This window comes from Myxozyma melibiosi (genome assembly GCF_037950935.1).
Source record: "Myxozyma melibiosi strain Phaff 52-87 chromosome Unknown BZA70scaffold_6, whole genome shotgun sequence".
Taxonomy (NCBI): domain Eukaryota; kingdom Fungi; phylum Ascomycota; class Lipomycetes; order Lipomycetales; family Lipomycetaceae; genus Myxozyma; species Myxozyma melibiosi.
In genome coordinates, this window is record NW_027042920.1 from 88310 (window position 1) to 112387 (window position 24078).

Below are 24078 nucleotides of genomic sequence, written 5' to 3' on the forward strand. Positions count from 1 at the left end.
TCAATTGCTGGTTCGCGGACTCTGTCTCTGTTTCTGTGTCTAAATACACCTGCTGTAGCTGTTTACAGTGGCTTCTCTGCTGCCAAAAGGGCGAGGAAAGAGCACCCGTTGCCACTTTCGGCTCCATTTAGGTTTCTGACGTCCTCGAGATCCAGACCGCGTCCCTTAGCTTCCAGTTAAGCATAGATAATCTTGGTCTTCCTTGGCTCTTCGTTCTTATACACATAGGCTCAGGGGATTATCTCGGTCTAGGCCTCTGAGCTATTATTCGCATACGTCTCCTAGATAGATCTCCTTCTAGCTTGTCGCCACATTTTCTTTCGTTCGGTGTAGGTTGTTGGCAAGCTGAAAATCCGAGGAGACGATCAAGGTTGGGCTTATACCTCATATTTTCGGAAAGTCTGTGGTGGTGCCATCAGCTCCCAACAACTTCCTCTCCTCCTTCTTTTGCTTCTCTCAGGCCATGAGGACGTCGCTGTCCTGTCCTGTCAACCTTCATTCTTCGTTATCTGTGCCAAAAGCTGCCAAAATGTCTTACGATTTGCTGCCAAACGTGCTACCGCACGGCTGAGATTTGCTGACTCTCTTCGCAACAGCTTCTCGCTTTCCTTTCCTTCTGCATTTCATACTCTAAACTGGTAAAAATTTTGCCTCCGTATACCTTGGCACCCGACAAATACTTGGCCAAAAGCTAGACGGTCGCCGAGACCAGACGGCCTACGTAACGCGCTACCTGGGACAACTTTTTTCCTCTTGCTCTATCTTCCTCTTAGCGACGTCCAGTCTAGGCTTCCTCGATCTCAACTCTCTCGTTATCGTTGACGGATTTTTTTTTTGCTGTCTTGGCAATGGTTGTGCTCTGTATTAATACCACTGGATTTCGCATGCCGGAAGAGAAATTCCTCGTCTCTGATAATCTGATAACGGCAACACTATGAAGTTCACATTCGTTATCATTCTTGTTGTGCTCTATGTCCTCACTATCTTGACCGATGGTGTTGACGCAGCAACCACGAAGAAGAAGAAGAAGAAATTGGTTCTCACCGCCTGCGAACAGACCTGTGTCAACTATGTCGCTGCCATCAACTCCACGACCGGCTGTCTGTCTGAGGCTTCGGCGTCCTCTTCCTCGTCGGAGAAGAAGCTCGTCAAGCGCAAGGAAGCGGCCTTGTCTACCGAGCTTGATTACACCTGCGCCTGTGTCGACGATATCTACCTCGGCTCCATGGCTCTTTGCATCGATCAGTGCCCTTCGGGGTCGCAGGAAAAGACCTGGAATTACTGGACCAAGCTGTGCAAGAAAACGTACAAGACTGAGGTTGAGGAGGACTACGATTACTACTTGAACTTGGCTGAGGATGACTATGTCCTGGGAGGATCTTACGAGGGCGCTACGTCGGTTCCTGATAAAATTAATTCGACGTACTTCTACTGGACCTACCGCACCAGAGATGCTTACTACCAGAATATCAGAGTCTCTGTGTTTTACGGGTATGTGCAACTCACTCTCGACATTTCTCAACAAAAACAAATAACTAACACTTTATGATACAGAAACGCGCTCTTTGCCTTTTTTGGTCTTTTCATGTTCATCTCCGCTGTCAACCGCCTCTTCTGCCGTTTGCTCAACGTCGAGAAAGGGGCTCCTAACCCGATTGTCACCGCGATCCGGAAATACTTTGTGCTCCCCGCTGCATTCAACGGCAAGCACGCGGAGAGCAACAAGCTTTTCGGCATTCCCTTCAATGTCACGCCTATCCGCTGGGTGTACGTGATGGTGACGATCTACAGTATCCTGAACATCGCGTTCTGGTGGACCAGCGTGGATATCTTTGAGGGAAACACAAACTACGTCAAGACGAGCTTGCAGCGTACCCGGTATCTTGGTGATCGTGCTGCCGTTATTGCTACAATTTTGTTTCCTTCGCTCTACATGTTTGCTGGGCGCAATAATATCCTGCAGTATATCACCGGCTGGTCATACGAGACCTTCAATGTCCTGCATCGCTGGACTGGACGGTGGATGTTGATCCAGGCTTCTGTTCATGCTATGGGCTATTCCGGTGTCTACCTGATCAACGGAGGTCACGAGCTCTATATGGAGAAGATCTGGTTCAAGAAGAACATCATCTACGGAATTTGCGCTACATTCATCGCCGGTGCGCTCATCGTCCAGGGAGCTTATCCGCTGCGCCATAAGTTCTACGAGGTCTTCAAGTCTATCCACGTCGTGCTTGCTGCTGCCTGCCTCGCGCTTACCTACAAGCATGTCAACGCTTACGGCTACTTCCCCTGGGGCTACCAAAAGTACATCTGGGCAACCATCGGTCTCTGGCCCGCGGATCATTTCCTCCGGCTCTGCAGAATCGCTTACTCTGGTCTCTGGACAACTGCCGCGGTTTCTGTCATCGACAACGCGGTCGTGATCCGCGTCAAGCCTTTGATCCCGTGGAAGCCGACCCCGGGCCAGTACGCGTACCTCTATGTCATGCGCCACAATTTCTGGGAGTCGCATCCGTTCTCGATCGTCGGCAAGGAGAACGGCGAGTACATCTTCGTGGCCAAGGCCGAGCAGGGCATGACCAGAAAGCTTCACAACACAGTCACCAAGAGCAATAACCCCGACCACAGAGTCAATGTCTGGGTCGAGGGATTCTACGGCGAGACTCAGCCCGTTCATCGGTACAACACCGTTCTTTTGATCGGCGGTGGTATCGGCGTCACCGCGGTTGTCGGCTACGCGCTCGAGCTTGCTCGCAAGCCTAGAGAGGGACAGCATGTTATCCTGTACTGGATCGTGCGTGAGGAAGAGCAACTCGGCTGGATCAAGCAGCAGATTGACGAATGCGCCGCCACCGGCCGCGTCGACCTCCGCATCTTCGTCACCAAGGGCTCTCCTTCCCCCATCGCTGATCAGGAGAAGCAAGACAAGAGCTCGGTGAACAGCACCTCCGACTCCGACAACGAAAAGAGTCTCTCTGTCTCCTCCAACTTGACCGACTGGTCCGAGAGCGTCAAGTACGGCGTTCGTCCGGATATGTCGGAAATCGTCTCGACCACGGTGCGTGAAGCGCCCGGAAGTGTTGCGGTCTTGATCTGTGGACCGCCAAAGATGTCTGATAACTGTCGGCGCGCGGTGACCGAGAACGTGGATAAGGGCGCGGGTAGAGTTGAGTACTTTGAGGAGGTTTTCTCCTGGGCTTAGTTAGAGTGGAGTTGTCTTTTCTCAATGCTGTTGTCGTTGGTCTGGTGGATTTGCTGTTTTCGTGGTAATCTGTTTTGTGTTTTGTTTAGAATGATGAAGTGTTAGGTAGATGTTTTGAATTGCGTATCGCTGTGCATGAAACATAAAAGTCACGGCTGTTGTTTCTTAGATTAGCAAGCTCGCAGGTAACAAGCTAGTAACAAGCACCCAATATATATTTCACAAGATATTAGCCTATGTGTTGTAGAGATATAGTCTATGTGCTGTAGCGATATGCTGTAGCGATATGATTGAAGGGTTAAATGCATTAACTATTAATACTATCGATTCACAATGAAAGCTATAGACAGGTAGAATATGGTGGCCAGCGACCTCTGTAATTCATGATTGAAAACCTCCAAATTCATCACCGCCATCAATCTGTACGCTTGCTAGCCAGATCTCTGGGTTGACTCGTGTGTGTCTTCACCGGTGCAGCCTGACGATATCGCTCGTAACTGGTTCTGCCGCTTTCCTGTGGTACGGGGGGGGGGGGGGGGGGGGGGCATTGACATTCCTGATTCGAAAGTCGGAAGAGGAGTTTGAGGCAGACGCAGAGGTAGATGCTGTTAAATTTTTGTTCTCTCTCAAAACGTTCTTCCACCTGTGCGCTCTGAGAGCAGGAGTGATCGAGCTTTGTTGAATGGTATTCATCTCCGCTGACGCAAGAGGAGATGCTTTTTTGAATCTGTATGATTGAGCAGAGCGGTCGAGCATTTGCCGTACCTCGTCCTCCAAAGTAGGAGGAGGAGTCGGCATCTTTGCTCTTGTATGTTGCTCTTGAACCAAGCGAGCTGAAGCCCGTCTCGCAGAACTGGCTTTGGATGAGATTTTCTCCTGTGTGCTGTTCGCCGAAATAGGAGGAGACGTGCCCGGGCGAGTCCTTGAGTCTTGTGATCGAAAATATGCTTCAAGGATCTGCTGCTTTTGCTGCATAGTAGAGGGGGAAAGCTCCACGCTGTTTGCTCGCTTAGCTTTCTCCAGTATAGAGTGGACTGAGTCTGAAATCACAGTACTGACGTCTGCTGAGCTGTCCTGAGACGCATATACAGACCCGCTCTCCGATTGCGAGTTGCTGTGTTCTTCTTTTGAGCAAAAAAATGCTTCAATTGCCTGCTGCTTTTGCTGCATAGCTGTGGCGGACAGAGCAGGTCCGTTTATTATATCTGAGAGCACAGTGCTGACGTCGGCTGAGCTGTAATCAGGCGCATCTACATACTCGCTCTCCGAGTGCGAGTCGCTGTGATCTCCTCTTGAGGCACTTTGAAAGTCCGCCTCAGCAGATGGATCAATTGTGGCAGCCTTTTCCACTGGGGCATCAACGGTCCTGGTTTCCGAACGTATCCTCTCTTTGTAAGCAAGAATACATAGCTTGTCTCGGAGATCACTCAGCTCAGAATCCAGCAGATCAAAGTCGCGCGCATGCTTATCCTTTGGCCGACTAGGCCTGTAGTCTGTATTCACATCAACCGCAGATAATATGCTATCTGCATCTCCTGGCGGTAGATTGAGATCCTGTAAAACTTTCAGTCTGAGATCGATTATGCCGGGTGTGGAGTCGCCGCTGCTTCCGCTACTCGCGGTGTTGGCTTCTTTGAGCGGAGTCGGTGGAATATAAGGCATCTGCTATCGCTGTTTCAGTATAAGCTTCTTTATCCTAATCTCTTGTTGTTAGCCATAGAAGTCAGTGATTTATCTCTTGAGCGACTTGGTATGCGTGCGAGTGCGATTATGAGATGGCCGTGCTAGCGGGTACTAAACAGAAAGCAATCGATCCAGACCTGACCAATACGAAAGTGAACTGTAGTGTACTCACATATCTTTAACAGCGACAGAATACCAGATAGTTAACAGAAAACAGATAGCAGTCAGGGAATATGTTGTTGCGAAATCTAGCTAGCTGAAGAAAGTAAACAACTCTCCGGCAAATAGTTGGATACTAAAGCCCTTCAAACCCTAAAGTACCCACATGATTTGTAGGGTCTGACTAATATATTGAATGGCCTTTCTCAGCTTGTTTATGTTTCTTCTCAGCAGAAACTCCAGCACAGAATTCCAAAATGTGTTTTGCAACACAGATATGAAATAGTGTTTATGAGTGGGAATGTCCGCCTTCTCGGTGTAAACCATACAGCTGTGGATCTGGCTTGGTACCAGACTTGCCAACTATAACTACAATAACCCAACTACCCGTCCCTGACTATATTACTTCCATCAATTAGCTTGTATTCATCAAGCTTTAATTGATTATATCAAAAGGAGTTGTATCTCGACAGCCGCTTGACGTTTTGAGGGGAAGCCAACTCTAAAAGTAATACATCCACCAAGGTTGATACCATCACCAAGGTGTATCGACCCCGCTGCCGGAACTCATAATGTTTGTTCGATTCAAAGACTTTCTGGATAAACACATGCTCTATTTGTCAAGTGGCTCATATATGACTGTGGTGCTAATATTGATATATTAAACCTTTAGCCATGATTCCCCACACTACACTGTGCAAATCTATCTCTGTACATAAACCTCAACCTCCTAGCGACCAAACGTGAAAGGCTGTCTACACAGCGGGCAAGTACTCGCGTTCGCGCTCTGGAACCACTTAAACAAACATCCAGCATGGAACTTGTTCTTGCAAGTCTGGCACTTCTTGCTCGGTAGCGAGCGATCCTGGTGCAGAATCGAGTAGCAAATCGCACACTCGGTAACGCCTTCGAAATGGAGACTAACGTTTCGTCGGAAGAGCGATAAGGCGTCGACTATTGTTCCGTTTTGAGAGGTGATGACTGATTGTGAGGCAAGAAGCCAGGCTCGCCATTGGTTCTCTTTCACTCCCACACGTTTGATGCCGTCAACGTGTACGTCGTGCAATGGGAAGCTCGATGGGATCTGTACCACCATTCCCATAGTTTGCTCGTCGATTGTGTAAATAGCGGCTACCTCTCGCAGCACGTAATTGACCTTGACCTGAATATTCTCGTCGTCGGCAGCGACGCCCGACTCAGCCAGGCGGTTCTGAACCGAGTGAAGCTCGCTATCAATAAGAGCTGGCGAGAAGTACTGCTGCGTGAACTTCTCAACCGCAATACTAAGCTGACGATTACGGATCTCAGACCACCATTTTCGCACAATCGACGGTAATTGGTAAAGACACATGTAGTAGATATGCAAAAGAACCCACTGCAGCTCGCGCGTCGACGAACCCATATCTTCGTCCGGATCAAATTTCGCAAACGGGAACTTCGACACATCAACGGGTTTGCCAGAGTCCAGAGAAAGTAAGGATGCGAGCAGGTTGAGAAGTGACTCAATATAGTCACCTTCTTTCAAGCTCATGATGTATTTCGTCTTCAGAGCGAATGGCTGGAATATGTTGTTAGTATATAATTACCTCTTAGAAATATATCAGAACGTACCGCATGCTCCAAATACTCAAATATCAGCTTCCAAGAGTATAAATACGTCCTCATTTGACAAGTCATCCCCGCAGCCAAAACGTCCTCGAGGACAAAGTCGCCCTCGACAGCCTCGGGAACGCTCATCACGAACGACAATAGCTCTGCTGGGATTTCAATATTGAACACTCCGTGTGTGTCAAGCGCTGCCTCAACGGCCAGGGACTCCTGCAAAACTGGGATTGCTCGTCCTGCGAGTTTGAAAATCGTTCGTTGCAGCGGCTCTGACTCGACTGCCAGAATGGGGTATAGAGGAACTGGGTCCGCGATCTTGTCACTCGGGATATCGAGAATCTGTCTAGACAGCGCAGTGTCGCATAGCAGCCTCGACTGTGACCGCTGGCTAAGGTTGACAGAAGCCGCTAGTATCCTGAGCAGAGCATCCGAAATATCGACATCTTCTGCCAGCGCGTCCGCAATATCGTCGTTCTCACTTTGGAAAGACTTGACGCGGACGAGCACTTTCAGACTGTGATACAGCAGAGGAGTGATCTCTTCGCTCTCAACCTGTTCCTCGCAGATTCTCAGAGACTCGACCAAACAGCCTAGGATCCTGCTCCAATGCTCGCCATACATTTCCTTGACAGTCGGCAGCATCGCTGCTAGCAACTTTGTCGCTTCCGCCCGCAGTGGAATGTTATCTCCTGATCCTTCTGGCAGCATATCAAGCACACGGCGCAAAAGCATGATCGCTCTCTGCGGAGGGAATAGAGTGACTGACTCGTCCAAAACATTGCAGACTAGACTATTCAGAGTAATCACCTTTTCCAAACCAACTGAGGCAATCGTAGCAGGCCGCAATCCTAATATGTCACTTGCAACCTCGTTTCGGAGACGATCGGTAGTCGTCATAGTGCCAATGTACTTGGACATGCCCTCAAAGAAAGCAATGCTGGAAAATTTATCCTTTGCTCTGCGCAACTCGAGTTTGTCAAACAGGGCGTCTGCATCCTTTGACGAAAATTCTGGGTCCTCCGCTAGATAAGCGACCAGAGACTCTAGAACTCTAGCAGCATAGAAACCAGGCGTGCTGCGTGCTCTTGTGAGTTTTGTAATCTCAGACACGAAATCGGTAATGAACTGGACATCATCTTTAGAAGTCTCGGGAAGCACCTTGTCATCTGCTGTACCGTCAATAGATGATTTTTCCAGCATCGACAGCGAAACAAGACCACATTTTGTCTCCAAGAGATTGTTTGCCTTTTCTGTGATGAGTAACAAGCCGTCAGAACCATTTGACAAGTTCTGGATGGCAAACAGAGGAGGCACGACTCCAGAGCCATATGCGTTAATAGAGTCCTTCGCAAGCTCGGCAGTCTGTTGGAGCATTAGGAATTGCTCTAATTGATCTTTATATGGCAGAAACGAGAAGATGTCAATTTTCTCATTGAGCTGAAGCACGTAGGATGCCATCCGGTAAAGTCTCATGTCGTTGCTTGCTGTGCCGAAACTGAAGGAAATTTCTGCTGAATCAATGTCAACCTGGCCAGACTCAGTATTCGTACACAGATACATTGTCCCGCCTAGGCTGTTTAGCAGAGAAATAGACGGTGAAAGCGGTCTCGAAAAAGCAACATCAATAACACTGCGCCATGAACCGGTAGGAAATAGTAACCTACGGGCGAGCGATGGCTTAATATCCGATCCAGCGTTCTCCCACAGCGATATACTCCGTGCCAGCAACGAATCGCAGGTCGGCTCAGGATTAGTCTCGACATCGCGTAAGATGGAGTTTGCGAGTGAGTCGAGAAGGCCCGAGGACTCGCTAGATTTGGACAGGTTGAGCTGGCCTTCCAATCGCTGGCGAATGGCCTTGGCTGCTTCGGAGGAGTCGTCGGGCGACTCGGTGATCTGCCATAATCGAGAGGTGAAGCGTGTTCCATCTTCAGTTCCGATGAATGCAGCGAGAGCGGAAAAATTCTTCTGTGCAACCTTTAGAAGATTTTGGAAGAAGACAGTCTCGTATTCAACATCATACAGGGACTCTTTTGCCAGATCTTTGAGAATTTTGACGGCACAGTCAGGAGAAATAACTTGGCTGCTCAGTAGACACTCGACAATCACATCCCAGTCTCTCTGCTTTCCGTTCTCAAATACCGATTCCGACTTCTTCGCAATGTACTCCTCCAAAGCCTCTGATCTTGTAATTTTGGTTTTCAGAGGCTTAATTTGCTGCAGAAGATACACCAAAAGATCATCCTTTGTCTCAACAAACGACGAGGCCAAAACTGTACTTAATATAGATGCCCAGGACCGTGCTGTGTGGCTTGCATCATCAATACCAAGCTCAAAGGCCAGCCAGATATTGATCAGATGAGTAGACGATGCCGAAGATATTATGCTCGGGATCGTGTCAATGACGAATTCATCCACGATTTTGAACGTATCTGCATCGCTTTTAACCAGCAAAAGAAACTCTTTGAGCAAGGCCTCAAGCGCAAATGCAGAAAGAACGACAGCACCGTCGAGATTGCGTACCATGTCGAGAGCGGATTTGATGACTGTTCGGATCGAGCTAGAGAACTCTATGCGTTCAGAAAACTCGGCGGGGATAGTGCCGACGCGCTTCGCCAAGCTGATCCAGCGAGCTACTTTTGACTTGAACGCTGTTGCGTCGGTGTCTATGGGATTCTCGACCAGGGTCTTGATGGACGCCACGATAGTTTTCCAGAAATCAATAGCAAGCTCGTCTTTCTCTGGAATCACGTTGCGCAGAAAACTGCCGATCGATCTTGCAACTCCGTCAGTTGCTATCTTCTTTCCAAAGCTTGATTCAGCAGCGATGTATTCCTGGAATATCTCGAGAGCCTCGTTGAAAGCGGAGGCTCGAACGTCAGCAGAGTCGGATACCGTAAGCACGTAAGCGAGCAGAGACAGATACGCGTCGGCAGCTGCGTCGACTGTCATACGATTCTCTGCCATCATGCCATTCTTGAATGCTTCCGAAATATCGGTCATCGAGATCGACTTGGGATCGTTGATGTCGAGCGTGCTGGTGGGAAGCTTCTCGATAAGCAGCTCTATATGCTGCCAGAACTTGGGGCCTGAGAATCTACTTCCTTGGGATATGAAAGATAATAACAGGCTCATAGACGGTTCACCAGATTCGGGCGATTTATCCCACGACTCGGGGTAGACTAAATAATCTCCTGTCAGCTGGGTTTCGTCTATGATAAATGGAGGCAAACGTACATCTTGTCACTATAACCAGACACTCCAAAAACTCGGATATAGCGCCGGTCGAGATATTCATAAGTCCATTAGCAATCAAATACTGGCCAATGAACTTCTTCTGCAACGGCTTAAGCCAATCTATAAGATGTTAGAGACCAGAAAATCGAGAATGGGATATCTCGCATACGCACCAAAGTAATTGTACGTCAGCTGCATGATCAGAGTAAGACAAGCTCTAGCTAGATACGCGTCGGAACTAGTTATAGACTTCCAGACCGTGTCGGACGTGATGATCTCTGCATAGTCTGTTTGCTGTTCCTGAATAGCCTCTGGGGCGGTGATATCCAAAAGGTATGAGAAAAGGGTGATCCCTGCTGATATTTCTCTGGTGACTCGGAGTTCGAGATCGGTTTCGCTGAAATATTTCTCGTCCGCTAGATAGGAAAATTAGAGCTGTGGCTTCGCAATAGTAATAAGAAGTACTCACAAGCACTATGCGTATCCTTTGCTGAAATAGCCTTCTTCACAAACTCCAGTAATTGCGCATGAAAAAGCTGGAAAACCTGCTTTCGCTTCTCTTCTGTAGCGAATACAGACTCGAACGACGACACGGCTGCTCTGGAAACTGACTTGTCGCTGTCGTATATTCCGCCAAGCCATGGCCCGATTGAGTCTTTGAGGTACCGGGCTGATTGCCGCTGGAAAAGCTTGAAGAGGTCGCCCTGAATCTTGTGGGCGAGCATGCGTTGTCGCTTGGAGAAGTCGACGGCTAGTTGGGGATAGAATTGGACCTGAACGATGAAGCTAGTCAGCGAATTATTCTCCCTTTCATACTAGCATTTGCACATACCCAAACTATCAGAATCGACTCATCTATCTGATCCTCAGACTCGCTGATATAAGCCACCAGATTGTCAAGCGCTTTCTCCTTAGTCTTTGGGTCCCGTTTCTGGAGTCCTCTGAATATCACGACGAGCTGCGGGTCGTAGATAGCCGAGAGATCGATGGAAGAGGCAGAGTTGTCCGCATATTGATTGAACTCTTGATTCGCTTTCTGATCGCCTTTTGAATGTTTGCTAGAATATCAGATCAAGAATTAGAATCAGTGGTTAGCTGTTTAGTAAGGATTTTGCTCACTTTTTATCTCCGCCGCGCGGATTATTCTTGACCTTGAGCTTTTTACTCATCTTCAGTGTTCTGCACAATATCAATAGTCAAGTATATAACTGTACACGACCAAGCAATTGTCAATACACTTAGAATTGCGCCGGCTGCTTAAGAGACGATGTAGTTCAGGTTTGGTTCTCCGATGGACTGAAATATGACCAAAGCTGATCTTCAAACTTTAAATTATTTTGAATCCAAAGTCATCGTCGTCATCGTCGGGCTCCCAGTTGCCGACAGCAGCGACCGTAACTGAAGCTGATTCGCAAATCATGAAGTATGTGTTTATATGTTTTGATTTACTAGAGATGCAGATCTAATTGAGTAATCCAGATTCTTTATCGATGATCTTCCGGTTCTGTTTCCGTATCCACGGATCTATCCAGGTAAACTACCCACCGCCTCTCAAATCACAGGTCGAAATCTAACATCGCAACAGAGCAATATGCGTACATGTGCGATCTGAAACGGACGCTGGATGTTGGAGGAAATTGTATTCTTGAGATGCCTTCAGGCACCGGCAAGACTATCTCGCTGCTCTCTCTCACAATCTCGTATCAGATGGTAAGTGCATGTGCAATCTGATGATCTGCGCGCCCACGACGCTGACGGTGATTGTAGTTCTACCCCGAGCGACGGAAGATCGTGTATTGCTCACGAACAATGTCGGAGATCGAAAAGGCACTGACAGAGTTGCGCAGTCTGATGGCGTACCGTGAGAAAGAACTAGGTCGCAAAGAACCCTTTCGCGGCTTAGGCCTGACCAGTCGAAAGAACCTATGTCTGCACCCTGATGTCCGACGAGAGAGGAAAGGAGCGGTAGTCGACGAGAAATGCCGAAGTCTGACGTCGTCGTTTGTGATGGAGCAGAAAAAAGCGGGCAAAAATCCAAAGCTGTGCGAGTATCACGAGAATCTATACGAGCTGGAGCCTCATAATTTGATCCCTGAGGGTGTCTGGACTTTTGATTCGCTGATGCAGTACTGTGAAGAGACCAAGCAGTGTCCGTATTTTACAGTCCGGCGAATGGTATGAAGCTCTCACTCTAGTATTATAGGTCTAGACTGACAAATGATCTAGATGAGTTTCTGCAATATCGTGATTTACTCTTTCCATTATCTGCTCGATCCGAAGATTGCGGAGCGCGTCTCCAAGGAGCTCTCAAAAGACAGTATCATTATCTTTGACGAGGCGCACAACATAGACAACGTCTGCATCGAATCGCTGAGTATAGACCTAACGGAAGGCACGTTACAAAAGGCATTGCGCGGCGTGAACGAGCTCGGGAAACAGATCGACGAGATGAAGGCGTCAGACTCTGAAAAGCTACAGGACGAATATCAACGGCTGGTTGACGGACTGCGAGAAGCAGACGAGGCTAGAGAAGAGGATATATTCATGGCGAACCCGGTTCTGCCAGATGATCTACTGAAGGAGGCTGTTCCGGGAAACATCCGGCGCGCAGAGCATTTTGTCGCGTTCCTGAAGCGGTTTGTGGAGTACCTAAAGACGCGGATGCAGGTGCGACATGTGATTTCAGAGACCCCGCCGTCGTTTCTGCAGCATCTCAAAGAACTCACGTTTATCGAGCGAAAGCCGCTTCGGTTTACGTCCGAGCGACTGACGTCGCTGATCAGGACGCTTGAGCTCACGAATGTGGAGCAGTTTGTTGCGTTGAAGGAGATTGCCATGTTTGCAACACTAGTATCGACGTACGAGCAAGGGTTCATGCTGATTTTGGAGCCGTTCGAATCAGATACTGCGACAGTTCCTAACCCGATCTTGCACTTTACCTGCCTTGATGCGTCGATTGCGATCAAGCCCGTGTTTGAACGATTCAGCTCAGTAATTATCACCAGCGGTACGATCTCGCCGCTGGATATGTATCCCAAGATGCTCAACTTTGAGACGGTCTTGCAGGAGTCATACACGATGACTTTGACGCGCCGCACGTTCTTGCCGCTGATCGTCACTCGAGGATCAGACCAGGTCGCAATCAGCTCACGCTTCGAGATCCGAAACGATCCAAGCGTCGTGCGGAATTACGGGAACCTGTTTATCGAGTTTTCAAAGCTGACGCCGGACGGCCTGGTCATCTTCTTCCCGTCTTATCTCTATATGGAGAGTATAATCAGCATGTGGCAGACGATGGGCATCCTGGACGAGGTGTGGAAGTACAAGCTGATTTTGGTGGAGACGCCAGATAGTCAGGAAACAAGTCTTGCGCTGGAAGCGTTCCGGACCGCGTGCAGTAACGGGCGGGGTGCAGCGTTACTCTGCGTCGCGCGAGGGAAAGTCTCTGAGGGAATCGATTTCGATCATCACTACGGACGCACTGTGCTGATGATTGGCGTGCCGTTCCAGTACACCGAGTCTAGGATTCTGAAGGCGCGGCTGGAGTTTATGAGGGAGAACTATCATATTCGGGAAAACGACTTTCTGTCCTTTGACGCGATGCGACACGGCGCGCAGTGTCTCGGACGCGTTTTGCGGGGTAAAGATGACTATGGAATCATGGTGTTGGCGGACAAGCGGTTCTCGCGGAAACGCAACCAGCTGCCGAAATGGATCAACCAGGCAATCATGGACTCGGACGTGAATCTGTCGACCGACATGGCAGTTGCGGCGGCGAAGAGTTTTCTGCGGACGATGGCGCAGCCGATGGATGCGAAGGATCAGGAGGGAGTGAGTGTGTGGAGTTTGAGCGATTTGTTGAAGGTGCAGGAGGAGCAGCGGATGGAGGCGAAGCAGAAGGCGGAGGAGGAGAAGAAGATTAGGCCGGTGGAGGAGAAGATGGATGTTGATGAGGAGGATTATTTCGACGATGAGAATGATGAGTTTTATGGGTTTACAATCTCGGATGACGAGATGCTGCTGGAGCTTGATATTTGATTGTCTGGGTAGAGTCAGAGTATGTACACGACGTAAATACAAGGTAAATACAGATACGATTTCATTTTATTGTGTTTAAACCTAAATCGCGCCTCGCTCCTCCCCTATCTCATCGCGATCTCCTATCCGGGATATTTGGATCCAGGACATATGATGTTTGGCGGATACCATCAGATTAAGGAATATGAGGACTAAAATACTGTTAATACTGTGATGCTCTTTGCACAAAATACCCAGACTACAACCCTCGATGAACGCCTACACCAACATCACCTTCCTCACCACCGGCGCCTCGTCCAAAATCTCCACCGCCGCAAACTCCACCGGAGAAACGGTAATTCTCAAAATTTCCTCTTTGGCAGCCCAGCGTGTGCCGCATTCTCCTCTGCGTGAGCGTGCGCTGTTGCGCGCGTTGGGCGGGCGGAGGAATATCGTTGCCTTACTCTCCGCGTTTACGAATGAGGATGATGAAGTCGTGCTGGTACTTCCTTTTCTACCGGTGTCGTTGTCTGAATTTGCATGTAGGAATGCAGAGGTAGCTCTCAAAAGAAGTATCACGCGCGACATCACGGCCGCGATTGCGTATCTGCATGAGCGCGGGGTTATCCACCGTGACATCAAACCGCAAAACATACTCCTCAAATCCGCGTCCGGGCCCGCGTACCTCACCGATTTCGGCACCGCGTGGGTGGCGCCTTCTTCTGATCTTTGTACAGCTGCTGAATACGGACGCGCATCTGTAAAAGGTGAAGCTCCGCGTGAGAAAGTGACGGATGTGGGTACGGGCGTATATCGTGCTCCGGAGTTACTTTTCGGGTATACCGCGTATGGCGCGGAAGTCGATCTGTGGAGCTGGGGATGTGTGCTTGCAGAGGTGTATGGAGAAGGTAGGCGGATCTTTGAAGTGGACGATGAGCTGAGTGAATTTGCGCTCGTGCGGGCGATATTCGAGACCCTGGGCACGCCGGATTTGGAGTCATGGCCTGTACGTCTCTTTGTTATATTATGCGCAGTGGATCTTCTATTTACAAAGTTCGTTCTAGGAAGCTAGGAAGTTCCCCGCGTTTTCAAAGTTCAGGTTTGTTGGATACCCTACGAAACCACTGGCGCAGGTGCTGAGGACTGCGCCTGAGGAGGCGGTGGAGGTGGTTGCGAGTTTACTGAGGTATGAAAGTAGTCGGCGCGAGTCTGCGAAAGGGCTGCTTTCGATGCGTTTGTTTAGTGGGTTTGTTTGATAGAGATGTTTATTCAGTTGAGAGCTCGCTCCGCTGTACACATTAATAGCATTGGATACACATATACTTCTGCTGACTGCTCTAACGGCCCTGTCCAGGCCAGAGCGAACCAGCAGTCTTTCCGATATACCCTTTGACCCCCTGCACATCCAAGCTCGGCGCACTGCCAATCAGACTATTGATAGCGTCCGGCGCTCTGTAGGCGATATCCATCGCGAGATCCTTTGCTTTCGCCAACGCGTACTCTGCCGCGGGCTGGTCGGCCATCTCGGAGTCCGGCGACGGCCGGCCAAAGTACGAGTCAGAGGAGATGGCGGTGGCAGAGTCGAACTGCTCGTGCAGCCGGTTGAGGTCTTTTCGGCGTTCGTAGTCGCGGGGTTGGTTGCGGCCAAAGTAGTCGTCTGAGGAGATGTGGGTTGTTTTCTCTGCCTTTTTGGGTGCTGTAGACGACTCAGAGGATGAAGAAGCAGACTGGTTCCCGAGAGACGAGGCGGTCTGGCCAAAGCGGAGAGAAGGAGCACCTGCTTTTCGAGGCGCCGAGCGCGGGATCGCGCGGACGGGTGTTTCTGAGCTTTCGTCTTCAGAGAACGAGACCCACGGCGGACTCTCGTATCCGGGCGTCGAGTAGCCGGAGGACTTTAGCGCGCCGAGCTGGGCAGCGCCTTCGACGTTGCTGTTGTAGGGGTTGTGCAGCTGGCGGATGAGGGCGGCGTCGGCCTCGGCGATGGCGTTCTTCTCGATGTCCTCGAAGGAGAGGTCGTCTGTGGAGATGCGTTTGGCGGAGACGGATTTCTTCCTGCGGGTGGAGGAGGAGATTATGGATTTGGGTGCTGTGCTGGAGTGCTGGATGACTGACTTTGGCTGCGAGGAGGAGGAGGTGGTGGTGGTGGTGGTGGTGGAGGAGGAGGTGGTGGTGGTGGTGGTGGTGGAGGAGGAGGGACGGGTGGAGCGGGATACTGGTGATGAGACAGGTGATGAGCCGTTGTCCGGGGTAGAAGAGGCGGTTGAGAGCAGTCTGCGGGTCGCCATGAGGAGGAGAGGAGTGTAGTCGAAATAAACAACAGCAATAACAACAATAACAACAGCAACAACAACAGCAAACAACAGCTATATCGAATATCTCAACCGCAGAAGCAACTTTTGTCGACCAAAGTGGAGATCAGAAATTCGGTAAACCGCTCGACCGCCGACCCCGCGTCTGCTCGATGCTGGGAGGTACCGTCTTTTAGCCCTCGGTTTCTCGTACCTGTTTATTATATAGTATCTTATGTAATCCACACCACCGGCCATTACTAATGTCTAAAAGAACGCGTTTATAGGACAGAGAGCAATCTAAGAGATACACAAGAAGAATACTAAACAGTCAAAACATAAAACATTAAACAGCTACAATAAACCCAGATGATATGTGCTATGTACCAGTCTATCACTGATTCAAATAGTCCCTCATGATATCAGACAGTTTGCTCGCCCCGGTCTCGAGAATATCCTTGATATTGCCCAAGTCGTCGCCCGCGCCGTTTGCAATCTTCGACGCGAAATTCCGCGCCACGCGCTCAATGTCTGCAAAGTCGCCGTTGCCGTCCCCGCCGGCCTCGTCCTCGGCCTCTTCGTCGCGGCCAAAGTACGCGGCGGATGAGATCCCGGACGCGCCGTCGAACGCTTGCAGTCGCGAACGCGCCTCCGCCTGCGCTTTCGAGTCGAACTGGTTGCGGCCAAAGTACTCGTCTGATGAGATTGCTTTCTGCGCGCCGAATTTCTTGGAGCTCTCGCCGGATGGCGTCGACGCCGACGACGAAGCGGTCGATGACTTCTTCGCCGACGAAGCGGACGAGTCTGCTGCCGCGGCCGATGCTGCCGAGGCAGTCATGCCAAATCCAAGCCGGGCCATACCCAGGCCCAATCTGTCAGTAGACGAGTCCGCTTTCGACGACACAGAGCTGTAGGACGGTGCCCGCTCGCTCTTTGGCGACTCGGCCTTTGTGCTCATCGCGCGCTCTTCCTCGACGTTGTAGCCCAGCGTGGCCGCGCGCTCGGCCTCCTCCTTTGCGTTCTTCTCGGCCTCGTCGAAATCAATAGCTTCCGTGGTGATTTTCTTGGCGACGACTTTCTTCTTTGTCAGCACCGACGCGCCCGGGCGGCGCGTGGCGCTCGCGTTCTTTGATCGCAGCGCGGAGGACGAGATGATTTTGCGCGCCGGCTGTTCTTCGCTGTTGCTGCTACTGCTGTTGTCGCCCCCGCTCGCCGAGACCGCAGGTGAGGGCGTGCGGCCGATCGACGGCGGTGTTGAGGTTCTCGACACGGGCGTGACGGATTTCTTGATGACCGGCTTATCCCACGAGGCAAAGAAGTCGTCGTCGTCTTTCTGCGAAGACGCGTCCGCAGCCGCGACCGCGCTCGAGTCCTCGTCGAGCACGACCTCGTCCGGATAGATGCGCGCGTCCTCGGCCGCGCGCCGCTTGAGCTCGTCTTTGTACATGACCGCGGCGCGCGACGTGTACGTCGTCTTTGCGTCTTTCGAGTTGAGCGCCGAGGAGCCGCCGTTTTTGGAGAAAAAGTCCCGCGCGGAGGTGTTGCCGCCGACTTTCATGAGCCGGAGTTGGTCCCAGGACCAGGTGTCGAGGTTCGACGACCGCACAAACGAGATGTGCACGCCCAGGTTGCGGTGGATGGCCGAGCAGTCTAGGCAGAGATAGATCGCGAAGGGGACGGAAGTCCATGTCGGGTTTTTCGCTCCACAGTCGAAGCAGCTCTAGATACAATTGATCAGTCGTCATTCTTTCTTTCAACCATAGGGCTTCTCAGTAGTAGGGAGGCCAGAAACAACACCAGAATAAAAGACAAACTCACCTTATTCCCTCTCTCCGCGCGAAGACGATCAAATATGGCAATCGACTGCTGCTTAGTCGCCATTCCAGACATTGTGAATTTCTTATTGATCAACAAACTTGTTTGCGCGCAGCGGATGAAGAAGACTCGAGGAGGAAAGCAGCGATGCGGCCGAGTGGCTTTTGGTCGGCTGCGCGCATCAAGTGGCGGCGCGGCGATGTGGGGTGGTTAGGGTGTATCTGTCGAATGTTGGGGCTGTAGCTTCTGAAGTGAGTATTCCTTAGTTGATGTTGTTTTATGATTATTGTGATATTGGATATGGAAATATTCAAAAGAAGTTAATAGAAGTTGTATTTGTGTAGTTGTGTAGTTGTATAATGGTGAAGTTGTATAATGGTGGTGGTGCAGCATGGAACACGTCTCCGATATCAACCTGATCTCTGGTTTATATCCGCCATTCTTCTCTAAGTCTCCCTGAATGATTTCCAAACAAAGATCTGCTATTCTTATAATATTCGTATAATTAGTTATATAACTCTCATATAATTCCCTTCTAATCTCATCGACTACTAAGAAGTAACTACCATAAATAGACCATAATCATGTAATATTTGCGGATTCCAATCTCAAGTAATAAGACCAAATATCAACTAGGGAAAAGTATGTATTGAGCGTAAAGACTCGAGAATAAACAAACAGAAGGAGCGTCCCTATTATAAGGTGGCGCTGGACAAATGTGAGGTCACAAGACAAGAAGTGGCTAAAGACAAACTAAAGATAACAAAGTAGAAGTAATGTAACGCTTCTCAACACATACTGAAAAACCCTTAATAATCAATAACATAATCAGTAACAATAAACAATAATAATCAATTACTCATCACGAGTGCAGTGCAGAGCACATACACTACATAATCAGTACCATCTCAACTCCCGACCAGTCCACCCACCACCTCTCAACCCACAAATCCTCTGCACATACAAATAACTCTCTCCATCTCTCATCGCCACCTCAGCAGTTGCCCCTGTTAACTATAATCTACATCTCAGTATAGATTGAAGAACTGAAGAGTTCATGGCCTCTGCGCTGCGAATATTCTACGCCGCGTCCAGCGCGGCTGCTCGAGGTCGTGTATCAAAGTGATGAGGTGCATTATGTCTATAAACCGAGATACAAGATGAATAAAGATGGAGATAAATAAAAGAAAATTAGAGGGAAAGTGAGATAGAAAATGCGCAATTAAAGAGATAAAAAGAACCGAAAACAAAACAAGAAAAAACACAAGCCATACCAACAGCACATAAGAACAACAGAATAAACATCTATAAACTCACTCGTAAACAAACATCTTACTCATAATCATAAGCAGACTCAGGTCATAAAACAGCCATATCCTTACTCTCCGACGACACAGGACTGCTCTCCAACTCATCCTCAGTCTCGATCGCCTTCTGATTGCCCGTAACCCCGACCTTCAAAAACACCGACGCAATGACGCCCACACCGCTGATTCCGCAGCCAAACCAGAACGCAGCCTTGTAGCTGTCATATGTACGCTCGGCGCCCGTGTGCGTGCTGTAATTGTACGCCGCGTCAACGGCGGTGGAAGAGGCTGCGATGCCGATCGCGGCCGCGAGTTGCATGACGGTGTTGAAGATGCCTGCTGCCGTCGACTGCGACTCGGGCGGGACGGTGGAGAGGGTGTGTAGGTTTGCGACGTTAAAGCAGAGGTCTGCGCCGACGACGGAGAGACAGATTGCGGGGAACGCCATCGGCCAGTAGCTCATGTGCATCGGCTGCAGGGCCCAGAGCAATGAGGAGCCGAAGAAGGCGAGGTTGGCGATGAGCATGAGGATGCGGCCGGGGATGATGTGTAGCGTGAGCGCGGCGATGATGTTGACGATAATACCCGCGACTGCCTGCGGGATCAGGTAGGCGGTCGTGAGAATCGCGGAGGCGCCGCGGACGTCTTGGAAGAAGAGGGTGAGGTAGTAGTTTATCACGCCGAGGAAGTTCATGAACCCGCAGGCGACGATGAGCATGCAGAGCGCGAAGCGCGGGTACTTCCAGATGTAGAGCGGCATGAGCGGGTGCGCGGCCTTGGACTCCCACGCGACAAAGACGGCGAAGAGCACGACGCCGACGACGAGCAACGCAATCACGTAGGGCTCGCCCCAGCCTCTACTCGCGACGCCGGACTGCGTGAGCGCAAAGACGATGACGACGAGCGAGACGGTCGACAGCGATGCGCCGATGTAGTCGATCTTTGCCAGCGCGGCCTTGGTCTCGGTCCAGTCCATGGCTTCGTCCGGCGGGACGAGGAAGTAGACGACGACCGCGAAGAGCGCGTACTCGATCGCAAAGAACCAGAACGATGCGCGCCAGGAGATGAATTGCGAGCAGATTCCGCCGACGACAATGCCGATGACAAAGCCGAGTGGTGCACCTGCGCCGTAGGTTGCCATGACGCGGTTCTTGCGCTTGCCGCTCGTGTAGGTGGCGCCGAGGATGCCCACTGCTGCGGGGATGGTTGCCGCGCCGGAGAGACCCTGGAAGCCGCGAAAGACAAAGAAGACAATTTCGTTCTTCATGAAGCCGCCGATAAGCGTCCAGAGAGTGTACCAGGTGTATGAAATAAGGACCATGCGCTTGCGGCCGATGTGGTCAGCGATGCTGGCGAGCAGGAGCACGAACGAGCCCGCGGAGAGCGAGAACGCAGAGACGGCCCAGGAGAGCTTTGCGCCCGAGAGATCGAAAGAGCGGCCGATGTGGGCGAGCGCAATCTGCGAGGCGCCAAGGTTGGAGGAGGCAAGAGCGGCGCCAAAGGTGAGCGCGATGGTGACGGCGATTTCCTGGGCGGTGGACCTGTAGACCGGGGGACGGATGTCTGAGTAGGGAAGCGCGCGATAGGCGGCCTGGGAGAGCTGTTTTTCGTCGGCGACAGCCGGCGGTTGTTCAGAGTCGGGTTCTGCCATGATAAACAAAAGATATGAGAAGAAGGGAGATGAGGAGAGGTGCAGATGAGAGAAGAGAAAGAGGAGGAGAAGATATATAAGGAATATGAAGCAGAGCAGATATGGAGCAAGGAAGGTTATCTCCGGCGATAGGGTTTTGTGATCCCATTGTGGCCGGCTCGCTTACTCAACGGGTCATCGCTGGAAAGAGACAATCAGCGGATGCGACAGGATTGACAATCAGATGACTCTCGGAGACAGACAGGGACGAGACTGGAGTTAATCAGTCGGAGCAGTGGGATTGCAGGTATTATCAGCCTCAGAAGCGGTCTGCTGGCTGGCTGGTGTCTGCTATCTGATCTTTGCTGTCCTCGGCAGCTGTTCCGTTAACCCTACGAACAGCTGTGGTCGACAACCCAGTTTGCTACAATAATTGACTATAATCCATAAACAGTGCTGGAATACGTCTTCTATCACTACTCTCTACAAGCACTCACTCAGAAACAGCGGTGGTGGCAAGAAGTGGCAACCCGGAGATTAATTCGTTCGTTGTCTGTGCTCTCGGCCGCCATCCGAGGAAGATCACGACTTGGACCGTTCTGTCTCTGCCGGTTTCCTCTGCTGATCTGCTTCTATTCTCTATATATCTGTATTCCTAATCTTCTTCTTATTAATCAGGGCCCAGCTCTGTCTTTTGTCTTTGGTCTTTTCTGCTATTTGTCATGTTCTTATCTGCTTACGACCTGTTACCGCCACAAGACCCGCTGCTCACTTCCACTCCACTCCACTCCTCCACCTCACCACTCAACTCCATCTTCACCATCACCACCTTCACCACCCTCATCACCTCCCTCGCCCTCATGCCTCCTCACCGAGTCCCGTTTGCTGCAGGCGTCGTTCTTCCCGCGCTCGCCCGGCCCGACACCAGGACCAGCACCGCCCCGCCCAACCACGCACTCAAGCAACTGCCCTCCCCGCAGCACATCGCGTCCTCCATCGCCAGATACTCCAACTGTCTGCCTCCGTCACTACCTACTGTCTACCTGTCTACCCCTTCTTTCTGCTAATCTTCTGTCTCAAGCTATCGGCACCTCCTCTAATGGAACGCGCCCTGTCCTGCCTCAAGACCTCAAACTTCCCTTCCCCGCCCCTGTAGCTCAAGGCATATCATACATCAATGGTGACTTTATTACAAACCAGACATGGATACACTGAGCTAACCATCTTCTGCATCTTGTCTGTTTCTTTGAATATTTAGGAGGCACCGCGATCAGAAACAGTAGTGCTACATCTGACACGCGCCTGCGTGTGCCCGAGACCGTGGAATTGCTGGACGATATAGTAGAAGAAGACGACGATGACGATCTCGCAGGTGCCGACAAATCCGGATCGACAAAGACTGCAAACCGCAGCAGCAGCCTCTCCGCTGACGAAATCACCGAAACCGATCTCAACAACCTGCCCGAGACCTCAGTAACCACCGCCGCCGCGTCCGACACTACTAATAAAGAGCAGCAGCAGCGGCCGGTCGTGGTCTCGGTCCAGGACGACTCACAGGGCTCGATGCTGAACGTCTCGTCTTCGTTCGAGGTCGACGAGAGTCAGTTCGCTAGAGATGAGGAGGAGTTTAGTAAGTTGCTCACGGCAGAGGCAAGCGCGCTGCCTGAACATCCCGCGTCTTCTTCTGCATCTACATCACCTCCTCCCGCGCAGCGTTCAAAACGAGCTCCTCCCTCCTCCTCCTCCTCCACCTCCTCCTCCCCACCTCGCCGACAACCCGTCGGTCCGTACGTCTACACCTCCTACACGCCAATCACGACCCCCCTCGCAGACGACGACCTCGCGTCCGAATACCGCAAAATCAACCACGACCCGTCCGAGCTCGAGCGATACTACGGCGACATGACGTTTTCAGAATGGGCCAAGGCCGGCGACGAGCTTGTCGAGCGCGCGGCGGGACTGATCCGGCGCGCGGTCGAGATCAGGAAAGTGAAAGCGGAGGCGCTGGCGGTGCTTGAGAAGAAGATCGATGAGCATGCGAGGATGCTGGAGGAGAGAGCGGAGGGGATTGCTACGGAGAGGGAGAAGATCCGGGTGCGTGCTGTGCAACTTATCGACAACCAATAACTACATTCTGTTTCTTTGCTTCTGCTGCTTAGCTTATAACTAGTTGTCTCCTCTCTTTTTTTGCGATATTGTAAAAGATATTTTAGACCAATGAACCATTATTTTACTTTTATTGAGGTACTGTACAAATGATCGGCCCTTGTAGCTATTCGCTGTTTCCCTTCTGCTATCCCTCCACCTGTCTGACTTTATATCATATCAGACAAACATAAACGCACTTTCGGAGACCAGAGAAAAGCCAAAGGAAAGATGAGATGTGCATAAAATAATTTAGTGAGAGATGTGGGTGACGGTGATGGGGAGACGCTCGAACTATATCAAAACTGTTAGATAATGCAACCACAGGCACATACTATGACACAGATAAGACTTACGCCAAGCGACTTGAGGAGGTCCTTGGTGTCCGAGTCAACCTCAAGCTGTCCGTCGGGCTGCTGCGAAAGATCAAGCGCAGAGACCTCGGGAACGTACTGATCCTTCCGCTCGCGCTCCTCCTCCTGGAGCTTGAAGGAGATACCGCGGACGGGTCCCTTCTGGATACGCTTCATGAGATGGGTGGTGTAACCGGCGATCTTGTTACGCAGTCTCTTGGAGGCAATGATGGCGATCTCATCGGTGAGACGCTTGTTGACCTCAAAGTCGGTGGTGAGCTTGGGGTAGTAGCGCTCGATGATGGCCTTCGAGGCTCTCTTGACGGTTTTCGTGCGGACGCGACCCTGTGTGTTGTTAGTGTTATTCTTCCTTATAATATCATTGATACAACAGCATCTATCGCATCATTCAAACATCAAAGACGCACCATTGTGTAGTATGTGCTGAAGTTGTTGCTGAGGTGAGTGTGAACAAGAGCTGCTGGCCAGAAGTCGAGATCCGCAGACCGTCCGGCGTAGCACTTTCCTCGCCCGCCCCGCGTGACTGCTTTTCTCTAACCCTACGTGGCTGGTGCAAGAGTGGCGCAAGATGTGGCGGGGCACAGTAACCCTACACTGTCAGCAGCGGGCCTTG

At 50.8% G+C, this 24078-nt stretch overlaps 10 protein-coding genes across 10 annotated transcripts; 4 read left to right on the forward strand and 6 right to left on the reverse strand.

Annotated features, from left to right (window-relative positions):
* Positions 1–934: 934 nt before the first annotated feature.
* Positions 935–3205, forward strand: BZA70DRAFT_289598 (ferric reductase NAD binding domain-containing protein; the record flags this gene model as incomplete). The annotated part of the gene is made up of 2 exons (XM_064914125.1): positions 935–1491; positions 1555–3205. 2 exons carry the CDS (start codon positions 935–937, stop codon positions 3203–3205), a joined length of 2208 nt encoding a protein of 735 aa, XP_064767979.1.
* Positions 3206–3670: 465 nt separating this feature from the next.
* On the reverse strand, positions 3671–4867 carry BZA70DRAFT_267500 (uncharacterized protein; the record flags this gene model as incomplete). Its single annotated transcript, XM_064911107.1, has 1 exon — positions 3671–4867. One exon carries the CDS (start codon positions 4865–4867, stop codon positions 3671–3673), a length of 1197 nt encoding a protein of 398 aa, XP_064767980.1.
* A 708-nt stretch (positions 4868–5575) lies between these two features.
* On the reverse strand, positions 5576–11137 carry BZA70DRAFT_166999 (uncharacterized protein). The gene is made up of 7 exons (XM_064909840.1): positions 11009–11137; positions 10722–10947; positions 10359–10662; positions 10063–10305; positions 9890–10009; positions 6659–9834; positions 5576–6605 (listed from the first exon to the last, which is right to left on the reverse strand). The coding sequence occupies exons 1-7, from the start codon at positions 11056–11058 to the stop codon at positions 5778–5780; spliced, it is 4947 nt and encodes a 1648-aa protein (XP_064767981.1). The 5' UTR covers positions 11059–11137; the 3' UTR covers positions 5576–5777.
* A 170-nt stretch (positions 11138–11307) lies between these two features.
* On the forward strand, positions 11308–13927 carry BZA70DRAFT_289600 (uncharacterized protein; the record flags this gene model as incomplete). Its single annotated transcript, XM_064914126.1, has 5 exons — positions 11308–11312; positions 11369–11421; positions 11475–11599; positions 11657–12064; positions 12116–13927. The coding sequence occupies 5 exons, from the start codon at positions 11308–11310 to the stop codon at positions 13925–13927; spliced, it is 2403 nt and encodes an 800-aa protein (XP_064767982.1).
* Positions 13928–13967: 40 nt separating this feature from the next.
* BZA70DRAFT_278733 (kinase-like domain-containing protein) lies at positions 13968–15168 on the forward strand. The gene is made up of 2 exons (XM_064912644.1): positions 13968–14912; positions 14971–15168. The coding sequence occupies exons 1-2, from the start codon at positions 14178–14180 to the stop codon at positions 15160–15162; spliced, it is 927 nt and encodes a 308-aa protein (XP_064767983.1). The 5' UTR covers positions 13968–14177; the 3' UTR covers positions 15163–15168.
* Positions 15169–16320, reverse strand: BZA70DRAFT_278734 (uncharacterized protein). The gene is made up of 2 exons (XM_064912645.1): positions 16100–16320; positions 15169–16069 (listed from the first exon to the last, which is right to left on the reverse strand). Exons 1-2 carry the CDS (start codon positions 16189–16191, stop codon positions 15244–15246), a joined length of 918 nt encoding a protein of 305 aa, XP_064767984.1. The 5' UTR covers positions 16192–16320; the 3' UTR covers positions 15169–15243.
* Positions 16321–16588: 268 nt separating this feature from the next.
* BZA70DRAFT_289603 (uncharacterized protein) lies at positions 16589–18084 on the reverse strand (the record flags this gene model as incomplete). Its single annotated transcript, XM_064914127.1, has 2 exons — positions 16589–17914; positions 18013–18084. The coding sequence occupies 2 exons, from the start codon at positions 18082–18084 to the stop codon at positions 16589–16591; spliced, it is 1398 nt and encodes a 465-aa protein (XP_064767985.1).
* Positions 18085–18909: 825 nt separating this feature from the next.
* BZA70DRAFT_278739 (major facilitator superfamily domain-containing protein) lies at positions 18910–21074 on the reverse strand. The gene has a single exon (XM_064912646.1). It carries the CDS (start codon positions 20965–20967, stop codon positions 19369–19371), a length of 1599 nt encoding a protein of 532 aa, XP_064767986.1. The 5' UTR covers positions 20968–21074; the 3' UTR covers positions 18910–19368.
* A 667-nt stretch (positions 21075–21741) lies between these two features.
* BZA70DRAFT_295447 (uncharacterized protein) lies at positions 21742–23150 on the forward strand. The gene is made up of 3 exons (XM_064914488.1): positions 21742–21960; positions 22028–22126; positions 22205–23150. The coding sequence occupies exons 1-3, from the start codon at positions 21807–21809 to the stop codon at positions 23071–23073; spliced, it is 1122 nt and encodes a 373-aa protein (XP_064767987.1). The 5' UTR covers positions 21742–21806; the 3' UTR covers positions 23074–23150.
* Positions 23151–23927, reverse strand: BZA70DRAFT_278745 (putative 40S ribosomal protein S17). The gene is made up of 3 exons (XM_064912647.1): positions 23873–23927; positions 23448–23789; positions 23151–23385 (listed from the first exon to the last, which is right to left on the reverse strand). The coding sequence occupies exons 1-3, from the start codon at positions 23873–23875 to the stop codon at positions 23344–23346; spliced, it is 387 nt and encodes a 128-aa protein (XP_064767988.1). The 5' UTR covers positions 23876–23927; the 3' UTR covers positions 23151–23343.
* Positions 23928–24078: the final 151 nt, after the last annotated feature.